The sequence below is a fragment of the Emys orbicularis genome, chromosome 7, assembly GCF_028017835.1.
Source record: "Emys orbicularis isolate rEmyOrb1 chromosome 7, rEmyOrb1.hap1, whole genome shotgun sequence".
Lineage (NCBI taxonomy): Eukaryota > Metazoa > Chordata > Testudines > Emydidae > Emys > Emys orbicularis.
In genome coordinates, this window is record NC_088689.1 from 69,528,584 (window position 1) to 69,554,535 (window position 25,952).

At 39.6% G+C, this 25,952-nt stretch overlaps 1 protein-coding gene across 1 annotated transcript in view; it reads left to right on the top strand.

The window, feature by feature from the left end:
• The window catches only part of ERCC6 (ERCC excision repair 6, chromatin remodeling factor), a 79,227-nt gene that overhangs the window by 36,217 nt on the left and 17,058 nt on the right, over positions 1 to 25,952 (top strand). The window contains exons 7-11 of the mRNA XM_065407807.1: positions 9,823 to 9,958; positions 20,715 to 20,885; positions 21,448 to 21,624; positions 23,008 to 23,124; positions 24,993 to 25,088. Coding sequence (XP_065263879.1) covers positions 9,823 to 9,958; positions 20,715 to 20,885; positions 21,448 to 21,624; positions 23,008 to 23,124; positions 24,993 to 25,088 — 697 coding nt within the window. The remainder of the gene's footprint in view (positions 1 to 9,822; positions 9,959 to 20,714; positions 20,886 to 21,447; positions 21,625 to 23,007; positions 23,125 to 24,992; positions 25,089 to 25,952) is intronic.

The window sequence follows — 25,952 nt, forward strand, 5'->3', positions numbered from 1 at the left end:
TTTGAAAACAGTTTGCCTTTGCTGAGCAGTAAATACTGATATCTTCAGCTAATACTTGGAGTTCTCATGGTTCTATCACATTTCAGATGCTGTAGAGATGATCTGACCACAATTTTCTCATTGGCCTTTGTAGTTGGCGGCAGTGGTAGAGCTGCAAGTACCATAGTAGCATAATTGCTGAAACATCTGCATGGGTTTATTGGCAAAGCATGCTACTAGGAGTCAGGAAACACCCCCTCCCCCCCCCCCCTTACACACACAACTCCCTGCCTCAAATTCTAATCCCAGCCAGGCCACTTACTCACTGTCTCTCTTTGAGTAATTACTTAAACTTTGTAGCCCAGGGTAATTTTGCAAAATGTTTTAAACAGTTGCTAATAGTAGTTCAGCTGCAGTAGGGTTGACAACTAAGGGAGTATGAGTGTAGACAAGTACCAGCCTTGCTTGTCCTACTTTTTTCTTATTTCATATTGCAGTCATTAGTGAGCATAGTGCTTTACAGGCAAATAAAAAGACAAAGTACACACTGAAGCTTAGTTGGCATTATTAGTTGGCTGAAGCTATGGAGAGTGTGGGAATGGTGACAGAAGTCAGGGGGAGATACTGCCTTTCTCAAGAAGAGCAAGATATAAAAGGTGTCATGACAGTGTGGGTTACTTGTTAGTAGTGTCCTTTTATTAAAAAAGGTAATTACGTGTGTTTCATTTCATTGAGGGAACTGGAGTTGATAGCCTTGCAAAAATGAGTTTTGAGGAGAACTTTGAATGAGGACATGGTGAACATTAGATCTGGGAAACGTAACCAAGCTTTTCTTCCCCCTTGCTAGAGTAATCGATTCCAAGGCCAGGAGGGATCACTGTGATGATATAGTCTGACTTCCTCTGTAACACAGGCAATAGACTCATAGACTTTAAGGTCAGAAGGGACCATTATGATCATCTAGTCTGACCTCCCGCATGATGCAGGCCACAAAAGCTGACCCACCCACTCCTGGAATAATTATCTCCCTTGACTCAGCTGTTGAAGTCCCCAAATCATAATTTAAAGACTTCAAGTCGCAGAGAATCCTCCAGCAAGCGACCCCTGCCCCATGCTGCGGAGGAAGGCGAAAAACCTCCAGGGCCTCTGCCAATCTACCCTGGAGGAAAATTCCTTCCCGACCCCAAATATGGCGATCAGCAGAACCCCGAGCATGCGGGCAAGATTCTCCAGCCAGACCCACATTGACCATTGATACTAATTACCAGCGATGGCATGTTATTGACCTATTGACCAAAATCACGTTATCCCATCAAACCATCCCCTCCATAAACTTATCAAGCTTAATCTTAAAGCCAGAGAGGTCTTTCGCCCCCACTGTTTCCCTCGGAAGGCTGTTCCAGAACTTCACCCCTCTGACGGTTAGAAACCGTCGTCTAATTTCAAGCCTAAACTTCCCGACGGCCAGTTTATATCCATTTGTTCTCGTGTCCACATTAGTACTGAGCTGAAATAATTCCTCTCCCTCCCTGGTATTTATCCCTCTGATATATTTAAAGAGAGCAATCATATCCCCCCTCAGCCTCCTTTTGGTTAGGGTAAACAAACCGAGCTCCTCGAGTCTCCTTTCATACGACAGGTTTTCCATTCCTCGGATCATCCTAGTGGCCCTTCTCTGTACCCGTTCCAGTTTGAGTTCATCCTTTTTAAACATGGGAGACCAGAACTGCACACAGTACTCCAAATGAGGTCTCACCAGTGCCTTGTATAACGGAAGCAGCACCTCCTTATCCCTACTAGAAATACCTCGCCTAATGCATCCCAAGACCGCATTAGCTTTTTTCACGGCCACGTCACATTGCCGACTCATAGTCATCCTGCGATCAACCAGGACTCCGAGGTCCTTCTCCTTCTCCGTTACTTCCAACCGATGTGTCCCCAGCTTATAACTAAAATTCTTGTTAGTCATCCCTAAATGCATCACCTTACACTTCTCACTATTAAATTTCATCCTATTACTATTATTCCAGTTTACAAGGTCATCCAAGTCTCCCTGCAGGATATCCCGATCCTTCTCCGAATTGGCAATACCTCCCAACTTTGTGTCATCCGCAAACTTTATCAGCCCACTTCTACATTCGGTTCCGAGGTCAGTAATAAATAGATTAAATAAAATCGGACCCAAAACCGAACCTTGAGGAACTCCACTGGTAACCTCCCTCCAACCTGACAGTTCACCTTTCAGTACGACCCGCTGCAGTCTCCCCTTTAACCAGTTCTTTATCCACCTCTGGATTTTCATATCGATCCCCATCTTTTCCAATTTAACCAATAATTCCTCATGCGGTACCATATCAAACGCTTTACTGAAATCGAGGTATATTAGATCCACCGCATTTCCTTTATCTAAAAAATCTGTTACTTTCTCAAAGAAGGAGATCAGGTTGGTTTGGCACGATCTGCCTTTCGTAAAACCATGTTGTCATTTGTCCCAACTGCCATTGACCTCAAGGTCCTTAACTACTTTCTCCTTCAAAATTTTTTCCAAGACCTTGCATATTACAGATGTTAAACTAACAGGCCTGTAGTTACCCGGGTCACTTTTTTCCCCCTTCTTGAAAATAAGAACCACATTAGCTATTCTCCAGTCCAACGGTACCACCCCCGAGTTTACAGATTCATTAAAAATTATCGCTAACGGGCTTGCAATTTCTCGCGCCAGTTCCTTTAATATTCTCGGATGAAGATCATCCGGTCCGCCCGATTTAGTCCCGTTAAACTGTTCGAGTTTGGTTTCTACCTCGGATACGGTAATGTCAACCCCCCCTCCTTTATTCCCCTCTGTCACGCTGCCTCTATTCCTAAACCCTTCATTAGCCTCATTAAAGACCGATGCAAAATATTCGTTTAGATATTGTGCCATGCCTAGATTATCCTTAATCTCCACTCCATCTACAGTCTTCAGCGGTCCCACTTCTTCTTTCTTTGTTTTCTTCCTATTTATATGGCTATAAAACCTCTTGAAAATAGAACATCCCCAAAATCATTCCTAGAGCAGATCTTTAGAGAAACATCCAGTCTTGATTTAAAAAATTGCTAATGATGGCGAATCCACCACGACACTTGATAAATTGTACCAATGGTTAATTAGTCTCACTGTTTAAAAATTTGTGATTAATTTCCAGTCTGAATGTGTCTGGCTTCAACTTCAAGCCATTGAATGGTGTTATACCTTTCTCTGCTCAATTGAAGAGCCCATTATCAAATTTTGTTCCCCATGGTAGGTACTTATAGACTATGATCAAGTCACCCTTAACTTTCTCTTTGTTAAGCTACATAGTTAGAACTCCTTGAGTCTGTCACTATCAGGTGTGTTTTCTAATATTTAAATCATTCTTGTGGCTTTTCTCTGAACCCTCTCCAATTTATCAACATCCTTCTTGAATTGTGGACACTAGAACTGGAGACAGTATTCCAGCAGTGGTTACACCAGTGCCAAATACAGAGGTAAAATACCCTCTCTACGCCTCCTCAGGATTCCCCTGTTTATTCATCCAAGGATTTTATTAGCCCTTCTGGCCACAGCATTGCACTGGAAGCTCATGTTCAGCTGATTCTCCACCATGACCCACAAATCTTTTTCAGAGTTGCTGTGGCCCAGATTTGAGTCCCCTATCCTGTAAGTATGAAGTATATACTTGGCATGACGGATTTGACAGAGAGATCGGGTTTCAATAAAGACAATAATGGCTGGACCAATGTTCCTGGTAAATGTGGCCCCTACATGAGTCACCTCTATAAACCCTGGAGGCCGCATGGCTACAGGCAAGACAGATTCACGATATCCATGTGACAGGCTCCCTCTGAGATTGCACTGCTTGGGGGAAGTCTATAGAGAATTTACAATGCAGAAAGGACTTTCAGATATCTGATTCCAATCATGGGAGGGGAAGCCCACAGAGAGGGACATTGTAATGAGGGCACTAGAAGCAAAATTTTCCAAATTGGGTGTCTTAGGTTGTGCCCTAAATAGAAGTTGCCTCATTTTCAGAGGTGCAGAGCAACCCCAGCTTCCACGAAGTAAAGATTCAGGAACCTAACTATAGACACCAAGGGTTGAAAATGCTGGCATAAGTCTCTTCAGGAATCCACACTTCACATAAATGGCCTGGAGATGAGTGCAGCGTTATATGGTGTTTGGGGTTTTGAAGATCTACAGTGAAATCTTGGCCCCATTGAAATCAGTGGGAGTTTTGCCATTGACATCAATGGGACTAGGATTTCACCCCTTACTATATCAAGAGTTGCATCTGATTCAGACTGACAGTCAGAACGCTGATGAGAGTATGATAGGGGAGGATGGCGTCTCACTTCCTGTGTTGGAAAGCCCTGCAGGGTGGAATTGGAAACTGTCCCTAAAAGACACTCCTGCGTGTCACTTATTTGATAAGGATGGGCAAAACTATTGTAGACAGACTGAGCCTACCATAATACACCATCATGAGTGGTCCTGGATAAAAGGCTGGGGAAGTATCTCTGTCACATCTCTGAATACAAAGTTACTAATTTACTACATAAGAAACCAGACTCAGACACTCATACCATAGTGGCCATAAATGTCTTCCCTTGTCTGTGTACTTGGACCATCACATAAGCCATACCCTTCCTCTGCCTCCCTACTTCCTCTGGCCTATTAGTTACTGACTGACACAGAATTAGTTCTTACTTGGCAGTTGCTGATTGCATCAAAATGAGGACCTCAGCATGCATGAGCAGACAAACATGTTCCTTCTCTCCATGATACCCTGGAATCTTATAAGCATGGCTCCTGATAGGGTAGACATTGAAGAGGTTGCTGTTTCTGAGCAGGTGTCCAAGTGATTCTAGCTGCCCAGAAGGCATCTATTGGAAGGGCATATAATTTCAACTGGAAAAGGTTTGTGAACTGGAGTGAAAAGACCTAGGGGTGGATCATTTTATTTATCTCCCAAAAAACTTTACCAGCCATCTTTGCCCTTCTCAGTCTTGGTTACAGATCCCACCCATCAGAGTTTATTTGGCTGCTGTTTCATTTGCTGCAGGTAGATAAATTTCTGCTCTGTTTTCTGTGCAGATTCTGGCAAGACTTCACAAACTCTTTGTTAAAAGGACCCTTGTCCTTCATCTGGAGTGTACTGAGGTCCTTGGAACATCCTCCAGATTTTTCTCTCACTTTAGTCAGATGCATTAAGTCAAACTGTCTCCAGGAGAACCATGTCTAAATGACAGGTTTCAGAGTAGCAGCCGTGTTAGTCTGTATCCGCAAAAAGAACCGTGTTAGTCTGTATCCTCAATATATGTTTCACTCTATATGCATCCGAAGAAGTGGGTTGTAGCCCACGAAAGCTTATGCTCTAATAAATTTGTTAGTCTCTAAGGTGCCACAAGTACTCCTGTTCTTCATGTCTAAATGGTCAGCTGGTTGGCTGACTGCATTCTTTGTTGCTTTTCCTCGTCAGGCCTGCTAAGGCACAGTTATATTAATCACATGAGTCTTGAATACCATTTTGATGCATTTCACTTTCTCTCTGAAGCTGTCTCTGCACTTTGAGGAGGAGGTGTAATTCCCAGCTCAAGAAGACATACTCTCACTAGCTTTGATTGAGCTAGTGTGTTAAAAATAGAGTGTAGCTCTGGTGGCTGGAGGGGCTAGCCATCTGAGTGTGTGTCTATCATCTTAGACAAGTATTTACTCAAGAAGGCTAGCGGTTTATAGTGCCATGGTTACACTATTGTATTCCCTTGACATGGGAATCACACCTCCAGCTCAAAGTCTAGACAACCTTAGAGGCAGGGAAGGGCCTGCTGTACCCTTTCAGCTGGAGCACCCACTGCCTGCCAATGAAGAAAGTGAGTAACTTTGCAAGTCTAGTAATTCACTGGGAGGTGGATTCAAGAGTTAAGAATCTCTTGTAATTACAACCCTCTGAGTACAAGATTTACAGGTCAATAGTTTTCCTTTTTTTCCCTCCGACCTCTTCAGGTAGCTAGAATGGATTTTCTCCAAACCTCCGAAATAGTCCATCTCGATTGAAACCAAGCATGAGAAACTAGCTGCTGTGGTAATTTTGAGAGAGTGATAATCCACTGAATATGAATGTTTAAAGGCAAAGTTCCTTCTCAATACTGTCCGTAGTGTCCTAACAGCACTGAAGATCTTCAGTAGTTTTATATTAACTAGGCATCTGATAACTACTTTGGCTTGTATTACAAGTCTTGCTTTTTATGCTACGGTTGAACAAATCAGAAAATGGTAGGATTTCATTAGATCATTGATGAGCAGTCTAATTTCTGTTTGAAGTTTACAAAGCAGAATGCCACATTGAGCCTAGGGAAACAAAAAGCCAGCCCTGAAATTTGGGGCTAGAAATGAAAACCTGCCTGCGTTCAGTAGGAATCCTTTGAGTGCTGCAGCCAGTGCTGATAATAAGCAGCAGACTCAAATCAATTAACCATCAATATTCATATCCTGTGATCCATAATGAAAGAGTATGGTATATTGGATTATAGCTCAGATCTCTCATTAATATCGTATTGTGGGGAAAAGGCTTCAATAAAAGAATGTGTGGTATATTAACCCAAGAAGTAAATCAATTGTGAATGAAAGTGCCCACAAGAACATAGTATCTCTTGACATTAAAACAGTCGCCTTTTGAGAGCCAAAGAACAAGCCAGGTTGCACTTCTCTCCCTCTCTCTTCATTGGATGCTGTTTGTGAGTTCTGTTTCAGTTTGTTTCCATAGTTTTAGCTCTTTTTGTTTTTAAACTGTGTTTGAACACTTTGAAAACTTGAAATTGGGTGAAACTTGCTTGGGTTATATCAGGCCTCCAAACTTTGCCCAGGTTTGTGAACCCAGTGAACAAACCCAAACTGATTTTTTTTTTAAATGAACCCCCTTTTTTCATGCGAGTTCTAGGGAGGGATTCAGTTTCAACTCATTGTTTTACATGTTTTTGATCAGAAGCTTTCTTGCCTGTGTGTTACTTTGAAATGAACTTCCAGGGAAGGGTGGGTGGGTTGCAAACACCTGTGAAGTGGAACAGATTACAAAACCCCTGCAAACCAAAACTGACAAACTTTACACAGCTTGGGAGATTTTTGATTTGGAGTTTTGAGTTTGCAGCACTGGCAGAGAGGAGTTATGCCAGTGCTACCCAAGTGCTATACCTTGTTTTCTGAATCCATTTTAAATACCATTTCAGCTGCTCAAGTCGAGCTGTCTACTTCAATTGTCAAACGTGCTCTTTGGGCCCATTTGCACTGGCTGGCTAAACCCATGCGATTTTAAAGAAACTGCTGAAGTATGAGTGTAAAGGGGACAAAGGATTATCAGTGTCCGAAAGGGATTATGGGGTTACAGAGCGATATAAATGTCAGAGAATTACATTAATTAGGGATTATTCTAAACTAGTTGAGTCTGGTTGTTTATAATGAGGAGCCTGTGTTCTTTCTGCTGTTTGTGAGTAAACATTTGAATAGCCTGTCACTTTATTTACTTTGCATGGAGCTTTTCAGATTTAAGGGGAAAAAAGCCATGGTCCCTGCCTGAAGAGTTTAAAGTCTGAAGAAGGATCGTCCAGTGGTTAGGGCAGTAGATTAAGATGTGGTCGGCCTGGGTTCAAGTCCCAACTCTGCTACAGACTTCCTGTCTGACCGTAGGAAAGTCACTTAGTCTCTCTGTGCCTCCATTCCCCATCTTTATTCCTCACTGTGGGGTATAATAGCCTTTCCCTAACTCACTGTGGTGTAGTGAGCATAATTAGGAGATTGTGATGTACTCAGACACCACAAGTTAGGGCCATGAAAGTACCTAAAACAGACTAATTAGATCTAGAGAGAGCCTGAAGATAGCAAAGAATGAGGGTAGGGAGAAGGGGCACAGGAATTAAAACAAATAAGTGTATTGTAGCAGGTGAATCTCATACATTCTGCTTTTTTTTTTTAATAGACTGAGGTGGGAAGGAGGAGAAAGAAACATCACAGTAATGGAAGCTGGTGATGGAGAGCAAGGAGGGGAGCAAGGGCTATTAGTGCACAGACATTTTTCCACACAGAGGGAGCTGAGGCTGGGGGAAGAATGAAGTGGAGAAATGAGGCTAGAACGAGCAGGATCTCTTGTCATTCTGGAAACCTATACGTTAAATAACCAGAATCCTTCATAAAATGTCCCCAGTCTCTGAAACACTGTTATCCTTTTTTTGTGGCTGTTCTAGTTTGTTTCCTTCCTAGCTATTTATCAGTAATCTAGAGGTGTTTAGTGATTTCTCTTCAGTCTCTCACAGATAATACCTCTTGAAATGCACATGATTTTCCACAACAGTTTTGCATGACTTGAAAATACAGATGTATGTGATTGTGGTAAAGATGACTTATGTACGTACGTACGTATATATGTATGTATGTTGATGTTTCAAGGTAGAGAATATTTTAACAGTAAAACAGTATCATTTTGGGTTGAGATTTTTCCTGCTGTTGTATCTTCTCTATGATAGTCTGTCAGTATTTCTACCTGGACTAACCCTGTGTGTCTCTTATTTAAAAAAAAAAAAAAGAGAGAGAGAGAAAGTGTTTTCCTTCTGATGAGCAGGATAGCTATGAATTCAACTATATCTTCCTGGAGTTTGTTCCTAACAGTATACGACTTCCTCAGAGAGAGAGAGAGAGAGAGAGAGAGAGAGAGAGATCAGATGTGAACAAAAGAAGTGGGAGCCAGGGAAGTTCTAATCCTAGCTCTGATACTGACTTCATCTGTAGATTTTGGCAGATCGTTTTGCCTGTCTGCCTCAGTATCCCCACTTCTAAAATGGGGGTCTGATACTACTTCATAGGGTGTTGAGGTAGTTTCTTTTAAAGAGCTTGAATATGAAATGTGCTCTAATTGTGTGCCTTTAATAAAAAGGATACAAGACAGAGCCCAAAACTAGTCAGAACTCCAAGTATTTTTGGTTTTAAAGTTGTATATTCTTTATTACCAACATAATGCAAAATGTTAGTGTATAATGATGTGGGCAAACTCTTTTTTCACAAAATGATCACTTTCATATCTGACCTCTCAGTCCTTTTTCTGAAAGGAAACCTGCATAACCCCGTCAAAAGACGAGCCTGGGAGCTTATATTCATAACTGTGCTAGACGCTAAAAATCATGTATGTAATAGAGATACTTTTTATGTCTCATTACACCAATCTGTAACCCTCTAACCCTCCTTTGCTCTATGACTGCAGTGCTGTTAATTGTCCACTTCATCTTGAATGGTCTCTTGCAACATGTGTTAACTCCTTATCTGTTCCACCTTGTATTTAGCTGTGTCACTGTTTACCTTCCCAGACCTGAAGAAGAGTTCCCTGGAGCTTGAAAGGTTTTCTTTCACTAACAGAAGTTGGTGCAATAAAAGTCCTTACCTCACCCACACTGTGTATAATAAGATGCTTGAGAGAATGTAAGCCCCCATTTGTTTTTAGCCAGCATGTAAGTAAAAAATGTTGGCAGTTGATAATTTCGGTTCTTTTAAAGAGACATCGTGCATCCTAAATCTGATTTGCATTACCACAGTACTCTTTCACCATTTTGTTTGGAGCTTTTCTATTTCTGTATTTATATGGATAAATGCATCCATTAACTGTTCAACTGTTGTAGCTGTACCCTTTACCCCTTTCATCATGCTTTAAAAAAAAATGCCAATCAATTTCCTTAGCTTGCATATTCTACTTGAACTATTGAGTGTCTGTTGGTTACTTTAATGGGTCACTTAATATAGCGTATTTATTTCACATTAATGTTTTCTTCCTGAATGTTTTATTTTAGGTTTAAAGGTTTGGGCCCAACGGTGATTGTGTGTCCAACCACAGTGATGCATCAGTGGGTGAAAGAATTCCACAGTTGGTGGCCTCCCTTTAGAGTTGCAGTTCTACATGAAACTGGCTCTTACACCAACAAAAAGGTAGCATTTGAAAAGTGTGTGTGTGTGTGTGTACTTTGTGTTATCTCAGTATATAGGGTTGTATATCCATTATTCCTGAAGATTTGTGTGTATGCTTCTTTTTTTTTTTTTTTTAATTGTTTTATCCTTTAAAACATTCTCAGTGATGTGCATAGATTCTCTGGGAAACGCAACGAAAAAAAGTGATGACTAAACCGTAATGTAACCAAGAAGTGTGTATTGGTCTTAACATTAACACATGCTTCCATAGTAAGCAGTGCTCTCGCACAGAATTTATTGTTCGCCATGCCATAGCTCACAATACTCCGACATACTAAAAACCATCCCAGACCCCTTCCAGTGTACCCTGGGGGAAGGGAATCCTTCTTGACCCCCGTGTCTGAGGACTAGTTTAACCATGTGCATGTGAGCAAAAATTCCCATACCATGTCATCTAACCCTGTTCACACCCTACTGTGTTGATGTCCATGTAATATTCAACATGTCTTTCTTGAATCTTGTCACATTGGATTCTTCTACCTCCAGAGGCAAAAAATTCCAAACACAGCTCATGCTCTTGACGAAGGGAGAGAGTTGTCCTTGCATCAGTTAAACTCAGATGACAAAAGTTTAGGTTAAATTCCCAGGAGTCCACATTTTCCTTTTGCTCTCTTCTAAATCAATGCAGTCCTCTCTAGGTACTTTTGCAGTGTAATATAAGCCTACATGCACATGGTGAGCACAAATAAATTCCTCTTCTTCAAATTTTAGAGTCTGAAGGCTCAATCCAGAAAGGTGCTGAGCATTGTCAACTCCCTCTGAGTTAAGTGTAGTCTTGATCATTTAAGTAACTCTTTTCTGTACATTCCCGTAGAGGTAAGGTGCTCTCAAGTAAGTGTTCACCATTGTGCAAGGCCATGGTGTAATTGTTTCCTTTGCCTTGTATATAATTAGGAAACAGCGTATGAAATTATTAGCCTTCTTTTCTACGAATGATCAGTGTATCTAAGAACCTATTTGTGTACAGACTACTGGTACTGGAGAATTCTTTCATTGTGCTATCCTGCATCAGAAGAGCCTTGATCCAATCTTTAATTCATTCCACCTTACACACACACACGTCCACTTTTTTTTTATTTATTTGGTCATAATCTCAGTTTAAATCAATGAGTCCCACTCCCTTAGAGCAGTGACAGTGTAACTTTTTTCTCTGACAATGTCTCTGCTACTCTTTCACTTCTGGAGTAACCTTTAATTTTATAAAATTGTATTCCACTTCTCAAACTGATGAAATCCGTTTCACATGAAGTTTCAATATTTGGTACTTGTCGGAAAGAAAATGAGAAGAATATTTAGATTTGTTTTCGGCTTTAGTTTCAGGCGCTTAAGTGAGTTTGCAGAATTCAGTAAACGATTTTAAAATTTCTCTTTAAATATTTATTGAATTTCTTGTAATAATATTACAGTGGTATGGCTCTTAATTGCATTTGATTAAATGTATTATGAAATAATCGATACAATTACAGTACACAGCAAAAAATGAACAGCACACTGAGAAATGTGCTAATAGCTTCCTGTTGCTCAATTAACTCAGTGTCTTCATTCAAGCCCTAAAAGTCTACTGACCACAATAATATGCTTGCATGTTTTCCTAAATTAAATCATGCATACTTATTTTAGTGTTTTTGTTAATTAATGAACCTGTCTAACTTACACAGAATTTCCACTAGTAGGGAGAGAAGTACACTGAAGACTTCAGGACTCCCAACTCTGTCCCACCATCTAAATAATCAACAGTTCAAATACCTTCTGCTGATGTCTCTTTAAATATTTTTATTTGTGTTACCGTAGCACCTGGCGCCTTAGGTATGGACAGGCACCCCATTGTGATAGGTGCTATACAAACACAAAACAAAAAGACCCTCCCTGCTCCAAGAAACTTACAGTCTAAGGGTTAGTCTACACTGGCAACGCTTGTGGTTTGTGTGGTCATGGCTCTAAAAACCCATCTCCATGAGGGGCGTAGTAGTTCCCAGCGCTGGTGCACTGTCTACACTGGTGCTTTACAGCGCTGAAACTTGCTGCGCTCAGGGGGGTGTTTTTTCACACCCCTGGGCGAGAAAGTTGCAGCGCTGTAAATTGCCAGTGTAGACAAGCATAAGTATAAGACAAGAAACAACAGATGGATACAGACAGATGGGGGGTGAGGGGGGATTACAAGTAAACAATGAGGCAATAGTGATCAGCAGCATAGGCAGTGGCCTCTGCACAACAAAAGCAATAATGGCACTCTGCACCTTGGACCCCTGAAAGAGAATGTCTTACGCCAGGGTGTCAAGGAAAATGAGCATGGTCTGAAACTCATACATTGCTCATGGCTATATGCCACAGTTTTTCCTACTCACTCCATAGCCAAAAAAGGGTCAGTTTGTGTGTCTAATTAAATTAAATCCCTTCGTAAAATCTGTGTTGTCACTTCATTGGTCTTGGAGTGAAGGAGTCTGTTACTGTTACGATTTCATTAAAACAAATACAATTTACAACATCGTGAAATCTGATCCTGCAAAATAAGTAGTTCTTTAGGCTTGTTCTTTCCTATTTCAAATTCTTCCTCAATACACACTTACTCTTTGAAGCTGACCTACCACTTACAGAAGGTTTACACAACAGTAATGCAGTGATTCCATCTCCTGATCACCTGTGACCTTAAATATAGTTTGCTATTCATCTGTTCAGATTGTATAGTGTTTGATTCAGGGACCCTGCTGCCCCTTTGTGCTGACAATACTGAGTTCAGTAAATAAATATGAATATTGTGATGAGAGATAAGCAGGTTTGCTTACTTAAAGATGAAATTGAAGTGATAAAAAGTAAAATCAGAGTCCACCTGTTCTCTCAGTACAACCCAGAGGTGTTTGGTTCTTAAATGACAGTTCTAGGACTGGCTTATTAATCTAGCGGTATATCATAATGTGTTACCATGTGACACGTGAGTTTTGAGCTTGATACTTTTGCTTTTCAGGCAAACAGGATCTGGGAGCCCTGCAGTGGTAGCATACTCTGCCCCTGATCGGGAGGGACCAGTGGTGGGCCACCTGTGGCCCATCAGGGTAATCCGCTGTCAGGCTGCCAGACCATTTGTTTAAGTTTGCACAGCTGCCCACAGCTCCTAGTGGTTTGCCGTTCCTGCCCAATGGGGGCTGCGGGAAGCGGTGTGGGTGCAAATGTAAACAAACGGTCTGCCAACGGATTACCCTGACGGGCCGCAGGTTGCCCACCATTGGGAGGGACCCTTCACTCCCTAGGCTGGCAGGGATGAGAGTGCTGTGGGTCCGTGCAGAGTGATTAATGGCTCCTCTGAATTAACCAATGAATTAACCAGAGGTTACAGGAAAAGTGTTAACAAGTTCCAGGGGACGCTGCAGTCAGATGCCCTTGGTCAGAAGAACATTCACAACAGTAGTCTTATAAGAGGCGCTCTGGGATGCATGAGAGGGCAAATGACTCCCAAGAAGCCAAAAATATTCAGCTCCTACATCTGATGAATAAAATTTAGCTATATGGCAAAAAAAAATTGAATAGGAATTGACATGTGGCCTTTTGGACATGGTAGTAACTACAAAGTATACCTAAGAGGCAACAGGACAAGAGTTTTATAAATCTTCAAATGAACCTTGAATTCTTTAACTAGAAGTTGAGAAAATATCTAGATCTACTGTACTATTACTGTTGTACTGCCTTGCATCCTGGGATCTCCAAGCGTTTTACAAACATTAACCCTACTAAACATTTTATTCACTTTACATCTAGTTATACTGTGCCTTTGAAGTTGTCGTTCCCCCCCCCCCCCCCAAAGTTGCTCATTGCACATTATAGCAATGTAACCATGATTGTTTTCCTGTGAATTAGTACTGGGCAATGCATTGAGCTTTATTTAGTCTAGTGACACTGGAGCCACCAGTTCCGATGAGTAAATGTGGAAGTTAGACAGTTTTTCCCAATATCTAATCTAAGTTTTCCTTGCTGCAGATTTAAGCCCATTACTTTTTGGCTTTCGTTTAGAGGACATGGAGAACAATTGATCACCATCCTCTTTATAACAGCCCTTAACATATTTGGAGACAGTTATCAGGTCTCTCCTCAGTCTTCTTTTCTCAAGGTTAAACAAGCCCAGTTTCTTCAACATAGGTCATAGGTCAGGTTTTCTAAACTTTTTATCATTTTTGTTGCTCTCCTCTGGACTCTTTCCAATTTGTCCACATCTTTTCTAAAGCATCGCACCCAGAATTAGACACAGTACTTTAGCTGAAGCTTCATTAGCGCTGAGTAGAGTGGGAGAGTTACCTCCGGTTAATATAGCCCAGAATGATATTAGCCATTTTTGCAACTGCATCACATTGTTGACTCGTATTCAATTTATGATCCATTATAAACCCTGATCCTTTTCAGCTGTACTACCACCTAGCCAGCTGTTCCCCATTTTGTAGTTATATATTTGATTTTTCCTTCCTAAGTGAAATACTTTGCACTTGTCTTTATTGAATTTCATCTTGTTGAGTTCAGACCAGTTCTCTAATTTGTCAAGGTCATCCTGAATTCTAATCCTGTCCTCCAAAGTGCTTGCAATGCCTCTGAGCTTGGTGTCATCTGCAGATTTTATAAGCATACTGTGCACTCCATTATCCAAGTCATTAATGCAAATATTGACTATTACCAGACCTAGAACTGATCCCCTGTGGGACCCCACTGGATACGCCCTCCCATTTTCACAGCAAGCCCATTGATAACTATTCTGAGTGTAGTCTTTCAACTAATTATGTACCCACTTTATAGTTTTCACCTAGACTGCAAATCATGTGGAACTGTATCAAAAGCCTTACTAAAATCAAGATATATTACATTTACTGCTTTCCCCCTATGCAGTAGCCCAGGAACCCTGTCAAAGGAGGAAATTTAGGTTATTTGGCATGATTTGTTCTTGACAAATCCAGGCTGGGTACTCTTTATAACCCTATTATCCTCTAGATGCTTACAAACTTGTTTAATAATTTGTTCCAGTATCTTTCCAGGTATTGAAAGTAGGTCGATGGCTCTATAATTTCCCAGGTTTTCTTTGTTCCCCTTTTTAAAGATATCTATATATGAACTACATCCTAATGTCAAAGAACATTCTCATATGGAACTTTGGGGGCAAAATGAGCCAAGTCATGTGTAAGACTTAACAGATAGTGCAAGAGAAAGTTTAGTTAACTAAGCAAATCACTAAAATGTACAGACGAGGTTTTGCAGCACAACGATTGTTACTACATGACCAAAGAAGCTATAAAGTCAAAATGGTCCAATTCAGATCACTCCAACCGTCAAACTTTAAAAACTGCATAACAGACATTTCCTATTGAGAATTTTTATGTGGCATTACAAGACAAGAATTTGAAGTTCAGGAGAAGAAAAAAAAGCTGTAGTGCTGGTGGCTAAGTTTTGAACTGTATCAATCAGTCTTGCAAATCTGCTATACTCCTCCTCTCACCCAGGGATAATGTATATATTTGAAGATATGGGAGGTTAACTTGTTTTTTCTTTACCACCAACACCATTATAAAAGTGGAGCATATAGCTTTCCAGTAGTGCACTTCGTCACTGGGAAAAGAAGAGGGTTGGAAAGACCTCCCTCACCCAACAAAATTCAGTAATTACTGCGGTGATGCATGTCCACACTACCCTCCTTGGGTCAGTGGTGCACATCCTCACCAGAAGCGTTTCCACCAACCTAAGAAGGGCAGTGTGGGGAGCTGTTAGAGCCTGGTCTCTCAGCTCTGCTAGCAGCTCTCTGCCAGGAGCCCGGCTACCTCCCAGGCTCCCGACAGGCTGCCCCATTCTCTGCCAGGAGCCAGGGGAAGCTGCCTGGGGCATCCTGCCTCCCCATTCCCCGCTGGGAGTGGGGGGGAAGACTCCCGGGGCTTCTTGGCCCTGGGGAATGGGGTCCAGCTGCCCCAGCTCCCGACGGGGAGCGGGAGCGTGGAAGGGTGCCCGGGCTTCCTGCCCCGGCTCCCAGCTGGGAGCGGGGTCCAGCCACCCAGCTCTCCAGGAGAGTGGGGGGCAGCTGGGCTCTAGCTGCCTAGCTTTCTTATCAGTTTCATGGCACCTGCTGTGAAATTGACAGGACAGCAAACAGCGGATGTAAGTAACGGAGTATCTACACAGATACTGCGTTGCCCTAACTACACCAACATAAGCCCTGCGCCTCTTGTGGAGGTGGAGTAGGGCGCTTACATCGGCAGAAGCAAGGCTGTAGTGTAGACTGACATAATTAAGTCGACATAAGCTACCTTATGTCAACCTAATTGTGTAATGTAGACCAATCTGAGTAACTAAAGCACCCACGCACAGCTTGAAGCACAACCTGTTGTTAAAGTTGCAGAGTCATCTTTGTATGTCTAGTCAGTTTGAGGCAGTTGAAGAGCAGAATAGCCCAGATATAAGTGCACAGGAGCATGGCTACATGCCCTCCAAGACAGAAAGGCATGCAGATTCTGACATGACAATTTACCATGCAGTGCCAGACTTTGAAATCAGAGTACTGCTAATGTCTCTCTGCAGTGTACCCATAGGCAATTTTTGCTCTATTTATAAATAAATATTTCTTCAGAAAACAAGCCAAAGGCACCTTGCACTGCAAAGGAAAAAGACGCAACCCATAGAAATGGTTAACTGCAATATAGTTTCACTCTTTTAAAAAAATTGTCTCTTCAAAAAAGAAATACCTTTCTCTCCACCAGGCTTAATATTTACTGGTCTGGTTTCCTACATAGAGAGCCTGTTTAAAATCTAATATACATGTATGTGAAACTGTCTAGAATCTGTACAAGCACCTTCCCACCTGAGAATCTCTAAGTGCTTTGCAAATGTTAATTAAGCCTTGTTCTACTACTGTAACATAGGTATTTTCCTATTGTACAGATAGGGAAACTGAAGTACAGAGGTCACAGAGTCAGTGGCAGAACCAGCTGTAAAACCTCAGTTCAAAGGTAGCCAAGGCCTGGAACTAAATCCCTTTCTCAATATGGAAATAAACTTAAAGTGAAGCAACAACAAATAGTGTCCTTTTAAATATATAATACACTCTCTAACTATTTTAATTGCAACTTTTACATTTATTAAAGATTTGTAATGTGTTATTGAAGCCTTTTCATAGTGCCATTTAGATTGTTTTGGGGGGCACATAGCAAAAAGAGGTTTTATAGCTTGAATTTATGGATCTCTTCTTAATGGTTAGTTATGAGACAGTGAAAAGAGTGCTGGAGAAGGCAGTTTTGATTGACAAATAATACATGGTTGAGTAAGCGATTCTATATTTATTGTCCTGGTAGGTTCACACATTTTTTTTAAATACATATTGGAATCTTGGGGAAATAGTAGCACAGCTTGTTCATGGTCTGTTTTTGTTCAGATTTTTTTCATTCACATACATAGGTTGTATCACAGCAAAATCATTCAATGTAACACTTAAATATTCAGCAGGAAGAAGTATGTGTTTAGTTAGAGGCATTTCTCTGGTGCGCATCATCAGAAATAGGATATGGCCAAAAAAATCATTGGTTGCTGCTTGTCAGAATGCTGTCCTGTATTGGACACTAGACACATCTTAATTGGGAGGCCCTAGATAATCAGTCTATCACCCTGATTTAGGAAGAAAGATCATTGTTTCAAGTCTGATAGCAGAAAATACTGTTTTGTATAAAAATGAAAAATTTAAAGGGGGGGAAAAAAAAGGTTTTTTCATTTTGTCATTGTTTCTTGTAATCTGTGATACCGTCTCTTTTAATACCAGAACTTAGAATTTCAAGCCTAATTAACCACCGTTTAACCCTTAGGCATTGGATGAATTTGTCCCCATTAAGCAAAACTTATTCTAATGCTGTCCCAGTTAAGCAGCAGTCATTGCCATGCACTATCATTAGGCTAAATTGGTTCCCTGAGACATCCCAGTAAAGTAAACATTGCTATTAAGTACATCTTAATTTAAGCAAAATAAAGAGTATTGTGAGCAGATTGCAAACTAAAGACTATAAATACACCAGCTGATAAAGTAGCATGAATTCCGAAATGCTACAGTATCCGAACAGGATACATCAAAATTTAACACTGAAATCTATGAAAACCCTCTTCCTTTTAAATTATGTTAAGAACTGTAACTTACGTCGTACACCCTCAAGTATCCACTAGATACACTGAAATGATAGGTAATAAATGTTGTTGTATGCATTGTTAAAATTGTGTTTGCTGTGTTTTTCTTCTTTGTCAGCACAAATCCTTGTTTATTAAAGATTTAGCTTGAAGGAAATTTTAATTAATTACAGGTTCAGTAAATCCTGACTAGGAATCTGCTGTGCTGTTTACAGTGAATGGCCTTCATGTGCCTATGTTTCACTCCTGTTCTCGCTGCTATCTGACAATGTGATTTATGGCTGTTGTTTTTCTACCAGTCCACTGTTTGCCCTCTAGGAGGGATTGGTCTCCTGAGCCTCCATAATAACAGCAGCACTTTCACAAAACATCTTTTAATGACAACAGTGTAGCATTCTGTAAGTCAGGCTAATTGCAGACATACCCTATTAATTGCAAAAACTAGGAGAGGTTACATATTTTACAAGCTTTTAATTTGAAATCGCCCGAGATGATTTGTCTTAAGTGTTTGGGTAGAGATGTCTACAATATTCTGCGATAGGCCATTACTGAGAATCTAGAACACACAGTTACAGAATACTAGGAATGAATCAGGTGAAGTTAAGTTGTGTGGGCGAATCTGCCTAGGAATACTACTGCTTCTGTAATACAGAATGTTATAAAAAAGAGTTCATGTTATGGGAATAAAGGAGCTAATTTCTACTTTTATTTTAACAATTGCGTATGTTACACTTATTTCGGTCGATAACATTCAAAGAGTAGAAAATCTAAGGTTGAACTGGAAGAGGTTGCGTTATGTCATGTCTTCAGCTATATAGGGATCAGTTATAAAAAAAAAATTTTTTTTTTACAGAAAGTGATTGGTGGCTTATCAGATGTTCATCTGAGTCATTAGGGAGGAAAGCAGTGTGTTAAAAAAAAAAATTCTGATTTTTAAAAATCACACCTTTGTTTATAAGATCAAAATCTGCTAGATACATGATCGTTTTTGTTACGTACCAGTTCTGGCCATTGTTTGGCAAACATTTTCTTGTTTTCTCCTTGGGAATTTAAAAGATCAGAATACACCCTGGCTGTCATCTTTTTTCTTTTCTGTTTTTGTGCTGGTGTCCAAATCTTGCTTCTATTAACATCATTGGGAAAACTCCCATTGATTTCACCATTGTAGGATTAAGTCCCAGGTCAGCAGTGAATGTGCACAGCTCTTGAAATAGTGTTGACTAGTTACTACAAGCCAGTAAGAGAGCTCTGCATAAAAAGACACTCAGTTACGTGTTAAGATATAATTGGCCAAATGCTGCCACAGATCTGTGGGTGTGTCACCCTGAATTTTCCAAGTCCTGGAGGGCTGAGGCTCACGTATGACTAATTTCTCTTGACTTCCTGAATGCAGATTAAATTGAGAGAAGGTTTAGAAGTTCCAGTTAACTGCTCGTAATTCTTTTCTCAAACTTTCCCCTTACCTTTTTTCTTGATTTTCTTATTTATTGTTAGTCTTCATTTGCCAGACTTTTATCTTCCAATATTTAAAACATCCAACAAAATGGTAATTGGTGGATTTCTTCTTTTTGTTATATTATTTTATTTATTTTGATGTTAATGCCCAAAAGCCAGCTGAGACAGGAGGCCCTATTTTGCTAGGAAGTATACAGACAAAGAATAATAGAGGAAGGAATGCCCAACAGATAGGGCACTAGCCTGTCACTCAAGAGACCTGAGTTCAGTTCCCTGCTCCACCACAGACTTCCTTGGGCAATCTATTAGTCTCCTTGTGCATTAGTTCTGCATCTGTAAAAAGGGGATGATAGCACTGCCCTACCTCACGGAGATGTTGAGAAGATAAATGCGCTAAAAGCATAGGTGCTCAGCTACTATAGTCTTGGAAGTTTATAGAAGTGGCCAAAAAAGGTAAGATCGACAGTCTCTGCCACAAAGACCTTACCATCTAAATAGACAAGACACATAGGGTAGGGGAAAGAGATGTTACAAGCAAGCAGAATGAAGTGTGTGATAGTTTGCAAATGTCATGTTAGTTTTATGGTTTTCTTCAAAATTCTTTGGGTGGGATTTAGCCAAATGGAAAGACTTTGTTGGCTGTAAAATATAAATCTTCATTAACTAATTTTTTCCTTTTTTTTTTATTATTGCATCTTAGTTGCAATGCCAAAGTTAAGGTTGAGGAATAGAGAGGAGGGCTTGAGGAAATTAGTTATGCAGGCAAAACTTAACTTCAGTAGGTCCCAATCAGGTCTTGAATTTTAATGTAAGAGGTAATAGTGTTTCTTCTGAAAGGGCAGTGGACCAAATTCTGATCAATTACACATGCTAATGCTGAGTAATTCCATTTTAAGTCATTGGAATTACTTAAGATTTGCACCATTGTATCTAAACAGAATTTGTTCCTTCATATGTATTTGTTAGCTCTTTTGGGATGAGATAGTACTGGTCTCGGCCATAGTTATTTTATTTACAAAGAATACTTAGTTATTTCAGATGCTTTTTAACACAATCAGGATAACAAATACACAATTCAGTTGGTCTTAATTTGGCATCTTAATGCTAAATTATTGACAACAAATCATTCTGTTTACAGGTGAAACTAATTCGTGAAATTGCAGCATGCCATGGCATTCTAATTACCTCCTATTCATACATTCGATTGATGCAGGATAATATCAACAGCTATGACTGGCATTATGTGATTTTAGATGAGGGTCATAAAATCCGGAATCCAAATGCTGCAGTTACACTTGCATGCAAACAGGTACGGTACCAGAAAACAAACCAAATATCTTCATTTGTAATAGTTTTTTAAAATAATTTGAAAAAATAAGCTCAGAATCTGATAGGAACCATGGATTGCTGAATCATAAAGTCATAGATTTAAATCTTAGCGAAGAATAAAGGCATATGTCGTGAGGCTTTCTTTTAAAATCTTGCTTGGATACTTAATTTATTTGGCATTTTTAAAATTGTTTACAATGGTCACTAAAAATCAATAGTGTTGTCATAATAGGATAAATTCAAAGTTTTATTAGAATTTGCTGTAAATTAGTGCTAAATGTGGGTTTAAATCATATATATCCAAAACAGATTATGTTCATTTTATTTTGTGGAGTATTAATGCTAAGTCCTGTTTGAGCTATCAGTTTTGTAGACAGCATTTCACAAGAAGCTTATATTCATTTCAGAGAAAATATGCTATATATTTTAAAATGTGACAACTCATTGATGTGAAATTGGATAGCCTCTGTGGTAGGAATCTGTATTACAAGCCAACTCATGAAAATGTCTTACTACTAAGTTGTTTTGTTTTATATTAATAGTTCCGCACTCCCCATCGAATCATCTTATCTGGCTCCCCTATGCAGAATAACCTAAAGGAGCTCTGGTCCCTCTTTGACTTTGTATTCCCAGGGAAATTGGGAACACTGCCTGTCTTCATGGAGCAATTCTCTGTTCCAATAACCATGGGAGGATATTCCAATGCCTCTCCTGTGCAGGTAAAGATACAGCAAAATATTTTTACTAATTGATGGTCATTAATTTGAAGGAAATGGTTTGCTGTGTTGTTTCAAAACTCACTTAAAAATGTATATTATATTGGGTGTCTTATGCCCTGATCGAGTAAACACATTTACATACATTATATATACATATATAATATATATTTTTTTCACTGTCTGGGTTTCAAACATTAGCAAAATGCTGTAATATTTGAATTTCAGACACTGTAGAGAAATGTTTAAATCCATACTGAAAATGGTTTTCATTTAAAAACAATTAAATTATTCCCATCCTATTAATAGCAGGTTTTGTGAAAGTATTTTTAAACTAAATCTAATTTTGGAGCATAAACTGCCTAGGATTATTCTTTTAAACATGAGTATATCTGTTAATCTTTGCAGTTGTTGCAGTTATGGCAAGTATTTTATTTAGCTGACTTTTAAACATTTACCTGCATTTGCATTTATTAAATTAGTTATTAGATGGTTTGTAAAGTTATCTGAAGATTAAAAGTTCTATAGAAATGCTTAGAATATAAATTATTTCTGCTATAACATTTCTGGTAATGTTTTATGCACACATTTTTCTATAATTTTATCTTCATTCTGAGTTTAAGTGCTTCCCTTGTCTGAGGCTTGGTAATTTACTAAATTGAATGGCCAGTTTGATTTTTATGTATCAATAATTTATTATATTCTTTGTTTTGCTTTAAGAGAATTGAGGGTATTTTTAGCCATTATGTACAGTTAATACCCATCTCACACATCCATTACCCATTACAGAACCATATGCTCCATTTAAGGCCAGAATGACCTTTAGTTTCTGTGATCATAGGGATTTTCTTATACCGATTTTTTTAATAGTCTCAAGTGGGCACTAACCTTCACTTATTGTCTGCTACCCACCATTGCTTCAGGCTTCGTTTTGATCTTCAGTCTGTAGATGAGCAGTTCTGTGTGTGGCTTTTGGTTTATGCAAGATTACAAACACGGATTCATTGATAAAAGGGACTTGCCTAGGGGGAAGTGTGTCTTACTAGCCAATACATCTATAATTTCTGGTCTCCTTTCAGTGGAATAAATTTCACCAAATTAAGCCAAAATAAATGAATGGTATCTGATATGAGTCTATTTATTAAATATTATTGTTGGCTAACATGAATTCATTATAAATCGCATTATATTGGATACTAAAAAAACATTACTGTAACTTCATATATCCATTAAAGGGTAGAAAATGTAAATAATGTGTCTGCTTGTGCCATCTAGTTTTTGTTTTACTTTTTCCTACTCCTAGTTAATGAATCTCATTTAAATAAAAACAAAAAAACCTCTACATTAAGAACTCCCTTAAATGCTGTGTTTTTTTCCCTTCTAAAGGTAAAAACTGCCTACAAGTGTGCATGTGTTTTACGGGACACCATAAATCCCTACTTGCTGCGGAGAATGAAGGCTGATGTGAAAATGAGCCTGTCACTGCCAGATAAAAATGAACAGGTTTGTTTAAAATATATATAGTGTTTGATCCTTTGCCTCCTGAAGTCCATAGCAAAACTTCAGTTGATTTTGTTGAGAGCAAGTGTGGAAAAAGAACATAGAGAAGTTAAAGCTACACATTTTAACTTCTCAGTAGTGGCATAAGGCTAAGGGGAAGCCAAAGTGTGTCTAGCAGCTTGAATATCAACGGAGATATTTTATTTTGTAGGTATTTATAAATCACCTGATTACCATATCATCTGGGCACAAAAGTCTGATGGAATTCTGTAATGTGGAAAGTATCTGTTTTCATCTTAAATAAGGAATTGTAGCCCCACAAATCCTACAGTTTACATTCTCCTCTGTGATCCAGCATGCAATGCTTCATCTTGACCTTGTATTCTCTGCACAGCTATGCATCCATGTTAAAGCAAAGGGCATGTAAGGTGCATTCTAGTCTATTTTATGCAAATTGGTTTCAGCCCTTGGGCTCCTGGAGAGTGATCAGTGCAGCCCTCAAATGGCCAGACTTTTGCATCCTAAGAACAGTGCCTGTAGGGTACCTCTTGTGGTATGTTCATTATCAGAGTCATCATAAAAAATGTTGTTCCTGCTGTTATGAGGTTCGTTTGGCCAACAAATTATTACAGGGAAATATGTAGTGTGACAGTAGTAGTTCAGGTTGCAAACTTGCTTCCGTTCTGACCCCCTGTTTGTACATGCTAATAACCTTCCAGAATCTTCCCTTTTGGGACTGAAATTTTCCATGCTTGTTCTGTGCCTGAAGGTGAATGTTTTTGGAAAGGTCTTGAGCTAAATTCCTTCAGCCATTCTTGAATTAATGAAAGGGTTGTGTTTTTTTAACAAAAGAAATAGACATCTGTGACTCCCAGGAGCCACTGTTTCTAGTGTGGGTTATGGTTTACTTCCTCCTTGCATCAGGCTTTGTTTCTCTACCGCACCCCTTTTTCTTCCTTCTCCCCTTCTTGCTCCCCTCACAACTGCTCCTTGATATGCTTCTCCCTTTAATTTCTACCACCTTTAGGCATCTAAGACAAGTAGTCATACTAGTGATTCCACATTGGGACAGTGTCATGGAGTGGGCAGTGAGTTAACAGGGGAGATCGTTGTGTCTGCTGTGAAGTCTCATGCTCTCTGTTCAGTCAAACTCTGGAATATGGTTTCAGTACACTTTAAAGAATGTAGGCTGCTTCCCCCTAAAGAACACATTCCAAAGTGAATTAAAATCATTTGATTTTTCTTGTCAGTCACAGAGCTGTACATGAGTTTGACTTACAGCATAATGTTTGTTGCCTTGCAGGATGTGAGTAAGTGATTTTGTTCCATTTTAGCCCATCAGGCAATGTGAAAAATCATTATATGGTCACGTTCAAAGATTAATGACAGAACAGATTACATATGCTAACCTATTGTTTACCCATGAGGTCATAAGGGGATTGCAGGTTTTAAGGGACATAACAGATACACTGTACAAAGTGCTTCCAATACTTAGTATTCTATACATTCCACTTTAAAAAGCCCTTGCATTAAGGGAATGTTAAGATTGCACAGTTAAGCAATGAAGTCAGGAAATCGGAAAGTGAAGCTTGCATAAATAAATGCAGTTTAAGAAAATTATGAACAACTGAGAAGGGCACAGAATGGGTGCTGAAACTCATCCCTAACTATAGCATTTGCCCCCTACAGATACTGTACCTTTTTCTAAATGTTTTAACTTCTGATGGGCTCTTATTCTTAATTTTGCACTTTTGATGGATCAAGAGTTCCTCAGTGAAGCTTTATTCTTTTTTGTTTGTTGCACATTTCATATCTCATGAAGTTGAACGGTAACTGGATAAGTGCACAATATTATTATTTTATTTTTTTAGGTTCTGTTTTGCCGTTTGACAGATGAACAACGGCAAGTCTACCAAAACTTCATTGACTCCAAAGAAGTTTACCAGATTCTCAGTGGAGAAATGCAGGTTGGTATTAATTAAGGTAGATGATGACATGTAAGAGTTTAAAGGTAGCCATCTGGATAAAGGTGCTGACTGCCCTTTGGCATTTTTCTAGCTGGACTCTGAGCAGGATCTTAGAGGGGAAACAAAAGTACCTTTATACCCAAGATGTCCCAGAGCCCTTTACATAGTAATGAATTAGAGGCTAGTAGTAGAGTGACTGAGGAAGACATTATGTGTTGAACAATAGCATGCACACACAACTGGATATTAGAACCAGTTTTGCTGAACGAGGGAATGCTGGCCAAGGAAGTGGGTTACCATTTCTAAAAATCACTAAGATCTTCATCTTCCACCCAAATACAAATCATAGGTAAAAGGACTTCTTAACTTTGCAGCTTTTGCCTTAGTACGTGCCCTGAAGTGTAAACAACCTAAATCCTGGTGTTGGCTTTTAACTTATGACCCTCTGTTCTAGAAGTGAAAATGCTGCCTATAATGCATAGTGGTATCCACAGAAGGAATGTAGCCTATAGATTATACTTCAGACATTGAAAAAATTATGAATGATGATGAATATCCACTATGAATGGCAATGAATTGTTATTGGGCCAGAGAATGAGAGTGAGTGTCACTCTCTACAGTCTGGGAGTTTGTGCACTTACCTAGGATGTGGGAGATCCAGGTTCAAATTCTTGTAGTAAGACTTTAATTATTTTATCAAAAGTAAAACTGTTTAAGAGGAGAGATTGAAAACCCCACACAAGAATATCCCAGTGGCTAGGGCACTCTCCTCTATTGGGGGAGATCCAAGTCCAAATCCCTTCTCTACATCTGGCAGATGGCAGAGTTGAACCCACATCTCCGACATCCCAGGTGAATGCATTA